Source organism: Vipera ursinii, assembly GCF_947247035.1.
Source record: "Vipera ursinii genome assembly, chromosome: 6".
Taxonomy (NCBI): Eukaryota; Metazoa; Chordata; class Lepidosauria; order Squamata; family Viperidae; genus Vipera; species Vipera ursinii.
In genome coordinates, this window is record NC_139515.1 from 82,360,986 (window position 1) to 82,375,538 (window position 14,553).

The 14,553-nt window shown below is 44.1% G+C and overlaps 1 protein-coding gene across 2 annotated transcripts in view; it reads left to right on the forward strand.

The window, feature by feature from the left end:
- ABCC9 (ATP binding cassette subfamily C member 9) overlaps nucleotides 1-14,553 on the forward strand; it is a 97,581-nt gene that overhangs the window by 4,197 nt on the left and 78,831 nt on the right. For both annotated transcript variants that reach the window (XM_083365266.1, XM_083365267.1), the window contains exons 3-9: nucleotides 2,696-2,837; nucleotides 4,156-4,277; nucleotides 6,458-6,624; nucleotides 7,598-7,840; nucleotides 9,953-10,159; nucleotides 11,462-11,620; nucleotides 14,373-14,528. In XM_083365266.1, the coding sequence (XP_083221392.1) occupies nucleotides 2,696-2,837; nucleotides 4,156-4,277; nucleotides 6,458-6,624; nucleotides 7,598-7,840; nucleotides 9,953-10,159; nucleotides 11,462-11,620; nucleotides 14,373-14,528 (1,196 nt within the window). The remainder of the gene's footprint in view (nucleotides 1-2,695; nucleotides 2,838-4,155; nucleotides 4,278-6,457; nucleotides 6,625-7,597; nucleotides 7,841-9,952; nucleotides 10,160-11,461; nucleotides 11,621-14,372; nucleotides 14,529-14,553) is intronic.

Below are 14,553 nucleotides of genomic sequence, written 5' to 3' on the forward strand. Positions count from 1 at the left end.
TCTAAACAAATAAACCAACCAACCCTTCTCCCTCCCTCTCTCCCTCCCTTCCACCTTCCATTCCTCCCTCCCTCCCTTCTTTCACTCCCTCCTTTTTCCTTCCTTCCTTCCTTCCTTCCTTCCTTCCTTCCCTCCTTCCATTCCTCCCTCCCTTCCTTCTTTCACTCCCTTTTCCTTCCTTCCTTCCTTCCTTCCTTCCTTCCTTCCTTCCTTCCTCCCTCCCTCCCTCCCTCCCTTCCTCCCTTCCTTCCTTCCTTCCTTCCCTCCCTGCCTCCTTCCATTCCTCCCTCCCTTCCTTCCTTCTTCCACTCCCTCCTTTTTCTTTCTTTCCTTCCTTCCTTCCTTCCTTCCTTCCTTCCTTCCTTCCTTCTCTCCCTTCCTCCTTCCATTCCTCCCTCCCTCCCTCCCTTCCTTCCTTCCTCCTTCCATTCCTCCCTCCCTCCCTTCCTTCCTTCCTTCTTTCCTTCCCTCTATCCCTTCCTCCTTCCATTCCTTCCTTCCTTCCTTCCTTCCTTCCTTCCTTCCTTCCTTCCTTCCTTCCTTCCTTCCTTCCTTCCTTCCCTCTCTCCCTTCCTCCTTCCATTCCTCCCTCCCTCCCCTTCCTTCCTTCCTTCCTTCCTTCTTCCCTCCCTCCCTCCCTCCCTCCCTTCCTCCTTCCATTTCTCCCTCCCTTCCTTCCTTCTTTCACTCCCTCCCTTTTCCTCCCTCCCTCCCTCCCTCCCTCCCATCCATCCATCCATCCATCCAAATCTATCTCATTTTCCCTCCATTTCTGATTTCTTTTTAATCCTTATATTTGTTTAATCCCATATCCATGTCACTTAATATTTTTTCAAAGAAAAGGGTAGTTGAAAAAGTTTACACGTTTCTCCTAATCTACAAATGTTTGATTGTTTTTCTTTGTATACATACTGCCTACTTGCACTTTCCCCCCCAATATAAGGCATTTTTAGTCCTTTTTGCTGATATATACATTTATACAAGCATTTTCTCTTGATCGATATCCTTTTCTTGTATTTTTTTAAAAATTATTTAACTATATCCACAAGTGCAGGTCCGTGCTGTCTGTTTATAAATCCATTCAGGCTCTTGTATTGATTTAAAACTGAATTAGGCTATCCTGCAGAATCTAAATGAATTTCCCCATTAACCTTAACAACTTGAGCATTTGAACTGTTCACAGAACAATGCACAATCACTATTTTAAAGCAAACATACCAGAACACATCACCCCATTCACCCAGATTCGGAGATAGAGAACGCTCCATTTTAATTCTTTTTTCTTTTCTTCCTGAGGAACAAATGCTTATGAAGTCAACAGACGCAAAGTCCCAACAAGCTGAAGTAGAAACAAAAAGGCAGCATCAACAGGTGTAGGAAAAGAAAGATTTCAAAGCAGCTTAAAGGAGCAAAACAATCATGTTTATAGGAACGTTCAAGAGAGGCCATATCCTTAAAATACCATGAGCTCTGGTGGCTCAGTGGTTGGAATGCAGCATTGCAGACAAACTCTGCCCACTACCAGGAGTTCGATCCTGACCGATTCAAAGGTTGACTTAGCCTTCCATCCTTCTGAGGCTGGTAGAATGAGGATCCAGATCATGTTTTGGGTGTTCAGCAACTAGCCTGCATTTATGCCATTTGCAGCACCCCACAGTCATGTGATCACATTTTATTTCTTCTTCTTTTTTGCTAGAAACTGACATTTACTTCTGGTTTCTTGCAAAAAAACATCCCCTGCAGACAATGGATTTTCTTAATGACCACCACAGGAAAAGTGATAAAATCGGGCACAATTTACCGTCATAATTCTGGGCTCAATTATCATCATTAAGTCAAAGACTACCGATACGTACAAAAGGAGGAAATACGGGTCTTGATGATGTGATGTCACTTTTGTCATGAGGGATTCTGCAGATACTTTGGAAGCAATAAAAAAAAATCTGAAAACGTTCAGGAGTCACTGAGTATTAAGATTCAGGTGGAAAACTGAAAATAATAGGGCAAAATGGGGTTTCCTGGGAATATTTTATTACTTTTTTAATTGTATCCCACCTTTATTATTTTTACAAATAACTCAAAACATACCCAACACACTTTCCTTCTCCTGTTTTCCCCCACAATAGAAACCCTGTGAGGTGGTTTGTACTGAGACAGAGTGACTGCCCCAAGGTCATCTAGCTGGCTTTCATACCTAAGAAGGAACTAGAACTCATAATCGCCTAGTGATTGGCCCAAAGTCACCCAGCCAGCTTTCATGCCTAAGGCGGGACTAGAATTCACCATCTCCTGGAGATTGGCCCAAAGTCACCCTACCAGCTTTAATGCCTAAGGTGGGAGTAGAACTCACTATCTCCTGGTGATTGACCCAAAGTCACCCAGTCAGATTTCATGCCTAAGAAGGAACTAGAACTCATCGTCTCCTGGTGATTGGCCCAAGTCACCCAGCCAACTTTCATGGCTAAGGCAGGACTAGAACTCACCGTTTTCTGGTGAGTGGCCCAAAGTTACCCAGCCAGCTTTCATGGATAAGGCGGGACTAGAACTCACGGTCTCCTAGTTTCTAGCCTAATGCATTAACCACTAGAACAAACTGGCTTTTATGCCAACCTAACTGAAATATTGATCCCTTATTTTGCTTTTCAGCTTCAACCCCTGACTTTCTACAACTCTTTAACTGGATTCTTTATTTTAGGATGGGGAAGCCAAAGTTCCAAAGTCCAAATCCATCACAACACATGGCTACACTTCCCTGGGCACAACATGCGGTGGATTCTGACATTCACTCTCCTTTTTGTCCATGTGTGTGAAATCGGCGAGGGCATCGTTTCAGATTCGTAAGTGCTGGGCAAGGGGACCCAAAGCCAAGCAAATGGTGGTGCCCCGAGATTGGCCATGAGCTCCAAAACTTTCCCATGGAGCTACTTTATCCTTTCAAAAGCACCTTCTCATAATGCTTGGTCTTGTATTTAATAGATTTTATTAAATTTAATTATTAATAGATTCAAAAGCACGGGTGTCAAACTCGCTGCATCACGTGACGTGTCACAATGTATCATGACTTTTTTCGCATTGCCAGAGCTGGGGTGGGTGCGGCCTCCGCATGATGCAACCGTCCCACGGTCCGGCAGTTTGACACTCCTGCTCAAAAACAAAGAAGGCTGCATATATAATGCATGGATAACATTTATGGGCAGCTTCTGACGCCAATTGTGCATTTTTGCCAGGATTGTTGTGAAGGGCCTAAGAAAAGATGCAGCTACCTTAAAAAGCGACAGACAGATGCAGTCAAGAGTCTGCATGCATCCTTTTGCCTTGGAAACCAAAACATTACATAATCCAAATATTTAATTTTAGTTTTATCTGGTGATATATTGATTTATTTGATTCATATAAGCACTAAGTGCTAACTTTAAACTGTTGCTGTTGTTCTGTCCCAGCCTATGTGAGTCCTTGTTATGCTCACAAGGAGAAACCCCTCTTCCAAGGAACTGCAATAAAAAACCAACCCCTTTTATTCTCACAGACATGAGTCAAGGTCCAAGGCAAACAAACACAGTTCACAGAAATTCGATCCTCAACATGAACGGTTGCCTTTGGCAACCAGCACCTCCCACACCTTCCCTTTTATAATTCAGCCAAGGTGTGGCGTCCTAATGCCTTCTCCTTTGCCTTTGGAGCCGCCCCATTGCATTCTTCTGTCCTACTCGCTTCTCTTTCCTGCACATTCGTGCATCCTGGATTTCTCCCAGCTGCGCTTCATCACTGTCCAATTCAGGCTCCCAGCATAGCTGTGTCTCAGCCTGAGGGTGAGTAGAGGGGCCAGGCTCCTCATCCGACTATAAGTGTTGGAGCTCCTCAGAGCCTTCCTCTGACTCTAATGTCACTCCAGGACCCTCCTCCTCCTCATCATCTGATTCCTCAGACTCAGCTGCCGGATCCACTGGCTGGTGAGGAATCACAACAGCTGTGCAGTTGGCCACTGCAAATGTCTCAGTATTGCTTCAGGAGATTTTGAAGATCAAGTCTACAAATGCAGTACAGAGGTTAGTTTGGAATGAGATGCTTCTGAGATGGACTATAAGGTCCATCTCTTGAGCATCTCTGCACTGAACTGCAGCCATGGCTTTGACATCCACCTTGGTTCCTTTACAGAAAATTGCCGTCATGCCATCTACACCTCTTCCTGCCTGCGATAATGGGTTTTGTAGCAGCTACAACTTCCATAGTGTACTACCACAATATTGAGACATCAAATTTTCCAAAATTACTTCTGGGTAAGTCCTTTTATTTAAAAAAAGTCTGCATTCAAAAAATGTCAATCTGCTAAAGCAGAGGAAGAAATATTTGCTTCCTTGACATATTTAAGTGATGGATTGTAAAGGATTATTGACCTCTTTTCATGCTTAAGTGGATCAGTGTAGACTGAGGTTAGTGTGCAGGGGCTCCCCGATGTATGAACACAATTGGGATCAGAATCTCAGTTTTTGAGCGAAACATTTATTGATGTCATATGACTGCCCTGCTCAACAACCACAATCCCAGCACTCCCAACTGTGGTTGTTAAGTGATTGTATGGGTTGTTAAGCAAATGGAGTTCCAGGTAAGGAGCGTGTGGTGCCTTGTGGGGTGGGGAGGAGGAAGGCATTGGGAGATTTTGCTCAGGTACTGAAAATCCTCCAAGCTTATTTATTTCCCAAGTCCAGAATAAGAGGGAAAATATGATACTTAAAATTAGTATAATAATCTAAATAAAGAAAACTAACTGTATAACAGACATGTCAAACTCGCGACGTCACATGACGTCGCGCAACATATCGGAGCTTTTTCTCCATTGCCAGCAATGGGGTGGACGTGGTTTTGGAATGACGCGTCCGGCCTGTGGGCCGGCAGTTTGACACCCCTGCTGTATAAGTAATGTAAAAATTAAAACAGGGAAGGAATTTAAAATGCTTATGTGACATTATATAGCCTTTGAAGTCCAGAAAGTAGCAGTCAGTGAAACAGCTAGCATTCTGAAGTTGTGGCTGCTTCGTCACTGGAGGATTTTAAGAAGAGATTAGACAACCATTTGTTTGAAATGGTCTAAGTCTCCTGCTTGAGCACAGGGTTGACTAGAACAGTGGTCTCCAACCTTTCTGGCTTGGTGGACCATCGGAGGTGACAATGGCGGAAGGGAGAGAGGAGATGGTTTTGTGTGCATGTGCTCTTTTCATAAAATGGCTTGCCCACCACTTCTGTGACCCAGTTCTGAATGGGCTGTGGCCAGGTACTGGGCTAGGGACTAGGGGTTGGGGACCCCTGGACTAGAAGACCTCCAAGGTCCCTTCCAACTTTGTTAATTTGTTATTCTGGTCTGAATAGCTTTAGCATTGGCCAGGGACAAATCGTCCATTGTACGCGATCCATCAAGATTGTGACATATCGGTAAATGTGCCAATCTTGATGGGTCCTCCCTCCATCCTGCTTGAAATCCAAGCAGGATTTTCAGCCCCTGAACTTTGAGATACTTCCATGCTCCTTCCACCAAGCTTCCAAGAGTCTCCTCCACTCCCAACCCCACCTGAGGCACCCTGCCACTTTATCATGCCGACTCTCCACCGTCTCCTTGGATTTTGACTCCCTCTCATCTCTGGAGAGTGGCTGAAAGAGCTGGCTGAAAGAGCTGCCTACCTAAGGAGTTCAGGACCTCTCAATGCATGGAAAGGAAGTCCTTTGGTGAGGTACAGTAAAGGAGTTGAAATCTTCCACAAAAGGAGCTTTTAATGGAGACACAAAAGGAGCTCCAAACTGGGTGTCCCCCAGGCAACGATGATGTCACAAGTTGGATGATCTTGTCACCATGGAAGTGCTTTGGTGATTCCGACACAGAAGTATAGTATAGCTCCTTTTGGGAGGCAGCTCTTTCAGCCAGCCCCCAGGGACAAAAGGGTGTCCTCTCTGCAGGTGGCGGTATCTTGCTTCCCTGCTGGCTTCCCCAGTGATGTATTGGGGAAGCCAACAGAGAACATTGCAAATCACGGTCACATGATCATAGGTCACTTGGCAACTGATCATAAGTGCAAACAGGTTTCTTAGAACTCAGAGCATAACCACATGACTGCAGGGGTAGTGTTGCAACATTTTCCAATGGCCGGAAGTGCTTTATGGATGTAAAGCACTCTTAAACAGCAGTCTAATCAAGGGACTACCAAGAACACTTCCATCAACAAGGACAACGCAAGCCACTTGTATATAAACAGGGAGGAAAACCTACCTCCTTTCTAGCGCTGATATTATTTAATTGGGTAATGAAATGTCTGGAAGAAAACAGCCAACTTCAGGGGCACCAAGGACCACTCAGTCTAATTTTTCCCAGTTCAACTTTCTTTGGATTATGGCATATTCAGTTGCTTGATTAGAGAATCAATGTTGCATGCATGGAATTGAAGGCTACGTATTTCTTTTGATGCCGCAGCTCTTTTTTTGTACTGGATCATGGCCTTTGTCACCAAAACTATCAAGCTGGTCAGATATTGCCAAGATGAAATCTATTTTGGTCAGCTGCGTTTCTGCATCACTGGGATGATGGTGGTGCTTTATGGGTTGTTAATGGCTGTGGAGCTCAACGTGATACGTGTTCGGGTAAGGATGTGTTGTTCCTCAATATTCAATATTGTTCCTCAACAGTCACTGGCAAATGGGGAAAATTAATCCAGTCCTTCCCAATCAGCATTCTTGAAATGTCTTTTGGCCATACGCCCAGTGTTGGCTGGGAATTTTTGGATTTGAAGTCTGGAGAATGCCCGGTTGAAGATGGCTGATTTAGCCCTTGCTAAAAGCTGATTGTTCTGTTTTTCAGATTTTGGGATATTCGTCTTTTTTTTTTAAGCTATCTCACAGAGAATAATTAGTGGTGCCTTGGACAGGGTTTCACAAACACACCCTTCCCAATTCCTTAGTATTTATTTTGTTTGGACCCTCTGTTAGAATCTGATTCTTCCACTTATATGCTTACAAACCCTGTTTGGCCAGAAGTCAGACATCCGCCCTGGGCATCAAACTGCTAGCTAGATGATGATGATGATGATGATGATTCAGATGCAAAAATAATTTGGTTGTCTTTGAGCGCTGAGCACCTTTATTAGAGTGGATATGGGTGCCCTATTGATTGATTGATATTTATTTTTATCCCACTTTTACTATTTTCATAAATAACAGAAGAGGGCAAACATATCTAACACTTCCTCCTCCTATACAATAATCCTGTGACCTGGGTTGGGCTGAGAGAGAGAGTGATTGGCCCAGCCAGTCAGCTTTCATGCCTAAGGCGGGTCTAGAACTCACAGTCTACAGGTGATTGGCCCACAGTTACCCAGCTGGCTTTCAAGCCTAAGGTGGGAATAGAACTACTTGGACTAGAACTCACAGTCTCCAGGTGACTGGCCAGAGAGCTTTCATGCCTACGGTGGGACTAGAACTCACAGTCTCCCGGTTTCTAGCCTGGTGCCTTCACCACCAGATCAAACAGGCTCTGGACCGCCTTTCAAGTAGCAAAATATCTTTTCAGGGCAAGCTAATTATAAAGACTATGCTGTTCTCTATGTCTTATCCCCAGAAATACGTATTTTTCTCAAGCCCTCAAAAAGTAAAGCCACCTGAAGACCTCCAGGATCTGGGTGTGAGATTCCTTCAGCCCTTTGTCAACTTGCTGTCCAAGGCAACTTATTGGTGGATGAACCCCCTGATCATGTCAGCTCACAAAAAACCCATTGACCTGAAAGCAATAGGCAAGCTGCCCATTGCAATGAGGGCACTTACCAACTACGTCTGCTTGAAAGATGCCTATGAGGAGCAGAAGGTAATTGCTTGTTTAATTATGTAATAATTGTTAAATTGTATTTTTGTAATCAGTGGGTTAGGACGCTGAGCTTGTCGATCAGAAGGTCGGCAGTTTGGCGGGTCGAATCCCGAGTGCCGCGTAACAGAGTGAGCGCCTGTTACTCGTCCCAGCTTCTGCCAACCTAGCAGTTCGAAAGCACGTAAAAATGCAAGTAGAAAATAGGGACCACTCCGGTGGGAAGGTAACAGCGTTCCGTGCGCCTTTGGCATCTAGGCATGCCGGCCACATGACCACGGAGACGTCCTCGGACAAGCGCTGGCTCTTCGGCTTTGAAACGGAGATGAGCACCGGCCCCTAGAGTCGGAAACGACTAGCACGCATGTGCGGGGGAACCTTTACCTTTACCTTTAATATTTATATAATTCAAGTGTTGTAACTCTGAAAGACTACTCGGCTGAGATGAATGGAAGTTATCACTCAATCAAACTTGGCAAACCTTTGTCTGAAATGCTTTTATGTTTTTTTTTTACCTGGGTATAAAAAGAGAGGAAGGAAAAACAATGTTATCACTGACAATGGGCATTTTTAGTCTTTAATAATAACAATAACAACTAACAACAATAACAAAAAACAACAGACAACAACAGACAACAACAACAACAACAACAACAACAACAACAACAACAATAATAATAATAATAGTAATAATAATAATAATAATAATAATAATAATAATAATAATAATAATAATAATAATAATAATAATAATAATAGATCTTTTACTCTTTCTTCATTATTCTGAGGTTGGATTGGTTCCCTCATGCCTACTCTGGGCATTAAATTTAAATTTAAATTTATGACTGTTTTTCGTACTTACAAAGGCTAAAAAGGTAATGGCAAGCACCCACAGGAGACAATATTTGTAGCACAAGGTTGTCACCCTCTGAGCTTAGCTATTTTCTTGCAGACATTTTATTATACTGAACTGGTAGCACTATCAGAGCCACACTGAACAGTGCTATGCTGATGATGTTACCTAGCCAGGTAATGAAACATCTGGAAGAAAACAACCAAGCTTAGAGAGCACCAAGGACTCCACAATATTGCAAATAACCTAACTCTGTTACATGGAGGGCTCTAAAGCTGACAACCAGCACCTTGAATTGCAGCCAGAAAGCAACTGGGCCCTAGTGCTGATCCAGCAGGAGTTGTGTGATTCGGATGAGCCATGGAGCATGCAAAATTGAGTATTCTGGACCAGTTACAGCTGCTGGATTGTCTTCAAGGGCTCCTCCTTGTAACATGCATAGATGACCACCCTGCTTGTAACTGGTTGTTTGCGTAGTTAGCAAATAATTTTTAAAAGAAAAGCTTTGCATTTGCTTATTATTAGTTTTAATTATTAGGAGGGCACGTTGGCTCCATGGTTAAAGACACTGAGCTTGTCAGCTGGAAAGTCAACAGCTGCGCAATGGGTTGAGGTTCCCATCCCTTGTTCCCAGCTCCTGCCCATCTCACAGTCTGAGAGCCTGCAAATGCGAGTAGATCCGTGGTGGCGAACCTATGGCACACGTGCCACAGGTGGCATGCAGAGCCCTCTCTGTGGGCACACGCGCCGTCGCCCCAGTCCTAGGCCTTCAGCTGGGTTTTATAAAACCTTTTCGCTTTAGGCCTCCGCCGCCATGTGCAAAAAAAAAAAGGTTCAATCAATCAATTTCAACTTCTTGCGGGGAAAAAAAAGATCTCGCAAAGTTGGAATTGATTGATTGAACTTTTTAGTCCCACCCAGTCTGCCGTTACCACCGCAGCCACGCCCACCCAATGGGCCACACCCACCCAATGGGCCACGCCCACCTGGCACCCGACGATACATAAGTGGGTTTTGGGTTGCAGTTTGGGCACTCGGTCTCTAAAAGGTTCGCCATCACTGGAGTAGATGAATAGGTACCACTTCAGTGGGAAGGTAATAGCGCTCTGTGTGCCTCGCTACACAGGAGAAACCTTGATCTTTGAATTATTAATAATTAAAAGATAATAATTGTTATAATTATTAATAATAAAAATAATAATTAATGATTGTTATTAAATCATGATTTGTTGGATTCCCCCCTACTTTTTTTCCCCCCCCAGAAAAAAGTGGCTGATCATCCCAACCGTACTCCTTCCATCTGGTTAGCGATGTATCGGGCTTTTGGGCGCCCCATTTTTCTCAGCAGCACCTTCCGCTATTTAGCAGACCTTCTAGGGTTTGCTGGACCACTTTGCATTTCTGGCATCATTACCACTTTATCTGCAAACCCCGATAAGGACAATTCTACATCCAGCAATACCACCAATGTAAGTTAACCATTCCAGCAGGTGTAATCCCCTAGACCAGGGCTTTTCAACCAGTGGTACGGCTACCACCTGTGGTACATTGGTACCTGCCAGGTGGCACGCAACCATCCTAGAAAAGTGGGAAGGGGAATGGCAGCACCGCACAAGCCTGAGCAGGGGGTTGGACTAGAAGACCTCAAAGGTCCCTTCCAACTCTATTATGCCAATCCTCAACAGAAATGCTCACAACAATGAAAACCTCGGACAGGAGGAAGAGCGCCACCGGGCGGGCGGGCAGGTGTCTTGCTCGGCTGTGGCTTGGGGGGTACTTTTTTCAGTGCCATTGTAACTTTGAACAGTCACTAAGCAAACTGTTGTAAGTCGAGGAATACCTGAACTTCACCACTTTTTTCCTTTTTTTTCTTTTTTTTGGGTCATCAAGTTTTTGACACCTTGCTAGGTGACTGGTGGTACTCGGGATGTTGCCATATCCTAAAAGTAGCACAACGGGTGAAAAGGTTGAAGAGCCCTGACCTATTTATTTGTCTATTTGCCTCTTGAAATTCTTAACCAGCTTTTCTTCCGCTTATCCTGTGTCTGCACATCTGTTTCTTTCACCCCGGGGAAAAGCTGGAATTACGGAATTGGGTACACGTAATCTAGTGCAAAAGGAGGACCAGGGGTGACATGATAGCAGTGTTCCAATTTTGGAGGGGCTGCCACAAAGAAGAAGAGGTCATCTTATTTTCTAAGCGTCAAACAGCAGGGCAAGACGTTAAGGGGATGGAAACTAATCAAGGAGAGAAGCAACCTAGGACTAAGGAGAAATTTCCTGACAGTGAGGATAATTAATCAGTGGAACAGGCTGGCCTCCAGAAGGTGTGGATGCTCCAACACTGGAGTTTTTAAAGAAGAGATTGGACCACCATTTGTCTGAAATGGTGTAGGTATCCTGCTTGAGCAGGGGGTTGAACTAGAAGGACCGCCAAGGCCCTGTCTAATTTGGTTACTCAAATTTAGAATAAACCCTGCTCAAATTCAATAGGGTTCTGAAGAGACTAGCATACAGTTGCCCTGTTAATTGATTCAGATTGTCTATGTAGGTCAGGGTTGTCCAACCGTGGCCTCTTTAAGACTTATGGGCTTCAGCTCCCAGAATTCTCCAGCCAGTGAGGTCTGGGAGTTGAAGTCCACAAGTCTTAAAGTTGCTACGTTTGGTCACCACCACCACCACCACCACCCCGATGCTCAAAATTGTTCCTGTCTCCTTTGGAGAATACTTTCAAAGCTCTCTGAAGTTGATTCTTTCTTTTTACTCCAAAGGCATCTACGGAGCCATTCCTCACCTCAAGAGATTTCCTCAAAGACAATCATGTCTTGGCTGTTCTCCTGTTCCTGGCACTTATCCTTCAGAGGACATTCCTCCAGGCCTCCTATTATGTTACCATAGAAACTGGCATCAACCTACGAGGAGCTTTACTGGTGAATAATGACTTGAATTCGTCCACTTGTAGGTTTTGATAAGGATTGAAATTCTTCACACCTTTACTTAATTTGCTCGTTCTTAAAAATGACAGGGTAAAGCAGGATAAAAGACAGATAAAGCTATTTATACCGGGGATGTGCAATTTTCCTGGGCCGAGACCCATCTTGGCCTTTGACCAGTATCTCAGATGCTGTAGCCCACAAAACGGTGGAATAGAAAAGCTAGGATGAAAAAGAATTGAACTTACTTCATTGATATTTCAGTATAATTAAAAATAAAGTATAGTTCATATAATTACAGTCAAGTGTTTTATCCAGCACACTGGTATAGGCCATTTTGGATGAAAGGTGGGATTCGTATCTAATAATCTAATAAATAAACTTAATTAATTGTAAGACATGCTGAGTAAGAGCACTCTAGTGCTCTTGACAAAGCACAATAAAAGAGGAGATAGAATTGGTTACCCTGTTCTACAATATAGCATGATACATGACAGGAGTGGTGATAGAACTGATTACTTAACCCAGACATGTCAAACACAAGGCCCGGGGGCCGGATCCAGCCCGCGAAGTGGTTTTATGCGGCCCGCGAAGCCATCCTGGAAACAGTGAGGGAACGGCCCCCACTGCCTTGGCCCTGGCCCAGAGACCCTCCTTCTGCCAGAGACCCTCAGATCTGTCCCACTCCTGCCCAGGCCCCCATAGGCCCCCTTGATGCGAATGATGCAGAGCTGGCCACGCCCACCCAGTAGGCCACACACACTCTAGCCACGCCCACCCAGTAGGCCACACCCACCCTGGCCATACCCACCCGGCCCCCTGAGGGCAACCGCAATGCTGATGCGGCCCTCAATGAAATTGAGTTTGACACCCCTGACTTAACCTATCAACCCATACTTTCCACTATGTTGTATGAAGGTCCAACATTGGGAAGATGCAATTACTTTATAAATCAGCCTTCCACAAAACGAGGCTCTCTAGATTGGTTCACAGATAAGTCCCAGAATTTTCAGCCCACTTCTAGGAGCGGTGATCCCAACATATGGTTCTAAAATTTTAAACTAGACCTTGATGGGTTTTCCTTTGTCTAACGAGACAAATGTCATCAACTTACTTGGATGTTGTAGGGAGGTATATTTTGATAGGTAAAGGTTTCTGCTGTCCAGTCGTGACCGACTGTAGGAGGCAGTGCTGATCTCTGTTTCTTAGCCAAGGGAGCCAGCCTTGTCTGAAGACATTTCCTTGGTCATGTAACCAGTATGATTATATGCCAAGTCTCACAGAAACACTGTTGCCTTCCCGCTGAAGTGGTACCTATTTATCTACTCACATTTTCATGTTTTCGAACTGCTTAGGAGACGGGGAACTCACCCCGTCATGCAGCGCTTGAGTCTTGAACCCAGGCGGTCAACTTTCCAGCTGACAAGCTCGGCATCTTTAATCACTGAGCCGTTGCACTCCTTAACTTTTGATAATCACTTTATAATAAATACAGGCATGAGGTTTACGTATTCCACTGCAGTCCACCCTGGGGCTCCAGTCTCCAAACTGCTCAGTTCACATCTGGGTTCTTCAAAACAGGTTGTGTTATCGTAAGACTCCATAAGCAGAAGACAACATCTAGGGAAGTTTACGCAGTACTGTCCCAGTTTCCCAAAACGGAGTAAATCAGGGCACACGAATATGGTCCTTAGAAGAAGAAAAGAAAAGAAAAACTAAAAATTTGGGAACGATTTAGATTAGAGGAAAGAAAATGCGTGGGAACAATCACCAAGGTTTCTCAAAGCAAAGAAGGAGATTAAGAACGTTGTAACAGATCATCTGGAAAAGCGGACTGGAATAAGATTTAGGAAAGTAGTTTTTCAAACAGCACTTAATTACACTGTGAAATTTGTTAACTTAAGATAGAATGGGTGGTTGGAACAGATTAGTGATGAATGAATTAGATAAATTCATTGGAAGCAGGTTTGTTAAGGACTAACTATCCTGAGGATGCAACATTAACTTTGGTGAATCAGCATCAGGTCTGCTGGGAGCTTCAAAAAAACCCCAAAAACAATCAAGATCGTGTCCATAACTAACACTCCAGAATCAAGGAACTACCAATTCAGACAAACAATCAAACAGTAAACAGTGGCCTAATCAATAAGCCATCAAGAACACTCCCGCCATTACAGACAGGGCCAGCCACTTGTATATAAACAGAGAGCAAACTCCACTGCCTTCTAGCACTGATGATGTTACCCAGTTGGGTAATGAAATGTCTGCGTGAAAACAGCCAAGCTCGGAGAGCACGAAGGATCCCACAGTTCCATAAGTTTTGTAGTAAGGCAACACCTGTCTTTTTTCGGGCTGAGGATTGTCTTGAGCTGCTTTCTGAAATAGGGGAGACCCTTCCTCCCCAACTCTGCCTAGCCAGGATAAAAACAAAATCTGATTGCATTTTGTTAAAACCAAACGCAGTTAAAATCAAATGAATTGAGTGCAGTTCATACAACGGCATTGTCTCTTTTTTGAATGTATTATTAATATTGGATATTAATTATAGTTCAGCCGTTTTCAGAAGTCACACCAAAAGAGCTAGGGATAACCGTGGGACCTCAGCTTCTGCCCTTTTAATCTACGACTCTCCTGTGGAACTACAGCACACATGACAGTTCCTTTACATTGCGATGAGCTTGTGCGGTTTGTAATTTTTGATGCTGAAATTCCTAATACTCACTGGTGTTTTTCTTGCTTCTTTTCCCAGGCAATGATCTATAACAAAATCCTGAAGCTTTCCACATCTAATTTGTCCATGGGAGAGATGACATTGGGACAGATCAATAACCTGGTTGCCATAGAAACAAACCAACTCATGTGGTTCTTGTTCCTGTGTCCCAACTTGTGGGCTATGCCCGTTCAGGTAGAGCATCGAAGTAAGGGCCAAA